Source organism: Hipposideros armiger, unplaced genomic scaffold (assembly GCF_001890085.2).
Source record: "Hipposideros armiger isolate ML-2016 unplaced genomic scaffold, ASM189008v1 scaffold_27, whole genome shotgun sequence".
Taxonomy (NCBI): domain Eukaryota; kingdom Metazoa; phylum Chordata; class Mammalia; order Chiroptera; family Hipposideridae; genus Hipposideros; species Hipposideros armiger.
The window spans coordinates 3,795,314-3,796,700 of record NW_017731377.1 but is presented as its reverse complement, the minus strand read 5'-3'; the positions used below and the strand labels follow the sequence as shown (position 1 = coordinate 3,796,700).

Sequence of the window (1,387 nt, the reverse complement as noted above, 5' to 3'; positions counted from 1 at the left end):
GAAAAAAGAGAAGTCTCTCTCGTGGCCCAGAGCAGGCAGGGCAGGCTTCTCAGATGTGATGGCAAAGCTAAATCCAGAAGAAAGACTAGGAATTACCATGGTAACAGGAAGGGGCAGGAATGGGGGCAGAGTTGGGAGAAAAAGGAAGACTTGCTCAAGCAGGGGAGCAGCATGTCAAAATCATAGACAAGGACTGTTAGAGGAGCTCCAGATGGTTGACTATGATTGGAAGAGAGATTTGGGGCAGAGTAAGAAGCATAGTGGAGAGGGAGGCACGAGTCAGACCACAGGAACTCTATGAGCCCCTTACAGAGATTCTGACTTAACGCTCAGGGCAAAGGTAAGCTGGGTGGAAACCGAGATCAAAAGAGATATGCTCTTTCCTTATGTCCTTGCTGGCCCAGTGGGATTAAACATAGTTCCCAACCAAAGGTGCACATCAGTCAGCTAGAGTGATCAAATCACTCCAGACTCCCTGACTCAGAATCTCCAGCTCATGCATATATATTCTTTATAGTTCCAAGGGCCACTGTGATGCCCACTTCTGGCTGAGAAATACCAGAATGAAAGAAGGGGAGCTGCGTGGAGTTCTAGTGTGGTTGTCTTGGCTCAAGGACGTGATGGCATGGAAAGTCTTGAGATGAATTCTAGGCGAGGCACGGGATGTGCTGATGGAGACTGCCCACCTGTGGGAGGTTGTGAACAAGCCCACCAGTGGACGATGAACTCACCTGCGTGTCCTGGAGCCACAACGACTGGAAGCTGGCAGGGTTTAGCTTCTTGCTGCTGCCCCCTGTCTTGACCACCTGCTGTCCCACAAAACCAGAGACCAAATGGTGAAACTTCCTCACAGATGGCCCTTCTGGCATCCCTGTTGGTAGAAATGGGGAAAAGAGGCCACTGACTTAGCTGGTTTCCCTCTATCATTTCAGATGGGTGCCGAGCTCCAAGCTTTCAAGCAGCTATTTTTTTACCATCAATTTGAACAGCATATATGGCCATAAAATGGACTGTGGTGAAGTGGGGTCAGATCAAAGAGAGGTACCAGCTGTGCCAGCTTCCCAGGAATGGTTTCCCCTCCCAGTCCCTCACCCTTCTTTATGCAGCAAACACTTATAAGCATCAGCAGTGTGCTAGGCATCGCCTCACAGGCAGAAGCCCTCCACTTAGATACTGCAGCAGCTTGAACTGGAGCGGGTCCTTGTTACTTTTTGCCTGGACTGTAGCCCCTAACTCATCTCCACTTTCTCTGTCCTCCTCCTTCTGCCCCCTCCGCCCCCAAGCAATTGTTCCAATCTACTATTACTGATTTATTTCCTTTTTTTTTAGCTGAGCTATCCTGCCACCTGTTGGCAGCTCAGCGGCAGCTCAGCTTGGGCCGAGAATC

The 1,387-nt window shown here is 50.0% G+C and overlaps 1 protein-coding gene across 1 annotated transcript in view; it reads right to left on the bottom strand.

The window, feature by feature from the left end:
• NEIL2 (nei like DNA glycosylase 2) overlaps positions 1 to 869 on the bottom strand; it is a 12,389-nt gene extending 11,520 nt beyond the window's left edge. Inside the window, exon 1 of the mRNA XM_019636120.1 lies at positions 713 to 869. Coding sequence (XP_019491665.1) covers positions 713 to 869 — 157 coding nt within the window. The remainder of the gene's footprint in view (positions 1 to 712) is intronic.
• Positions 870 to 1,387: the final 518 nt, after the last annotated feature.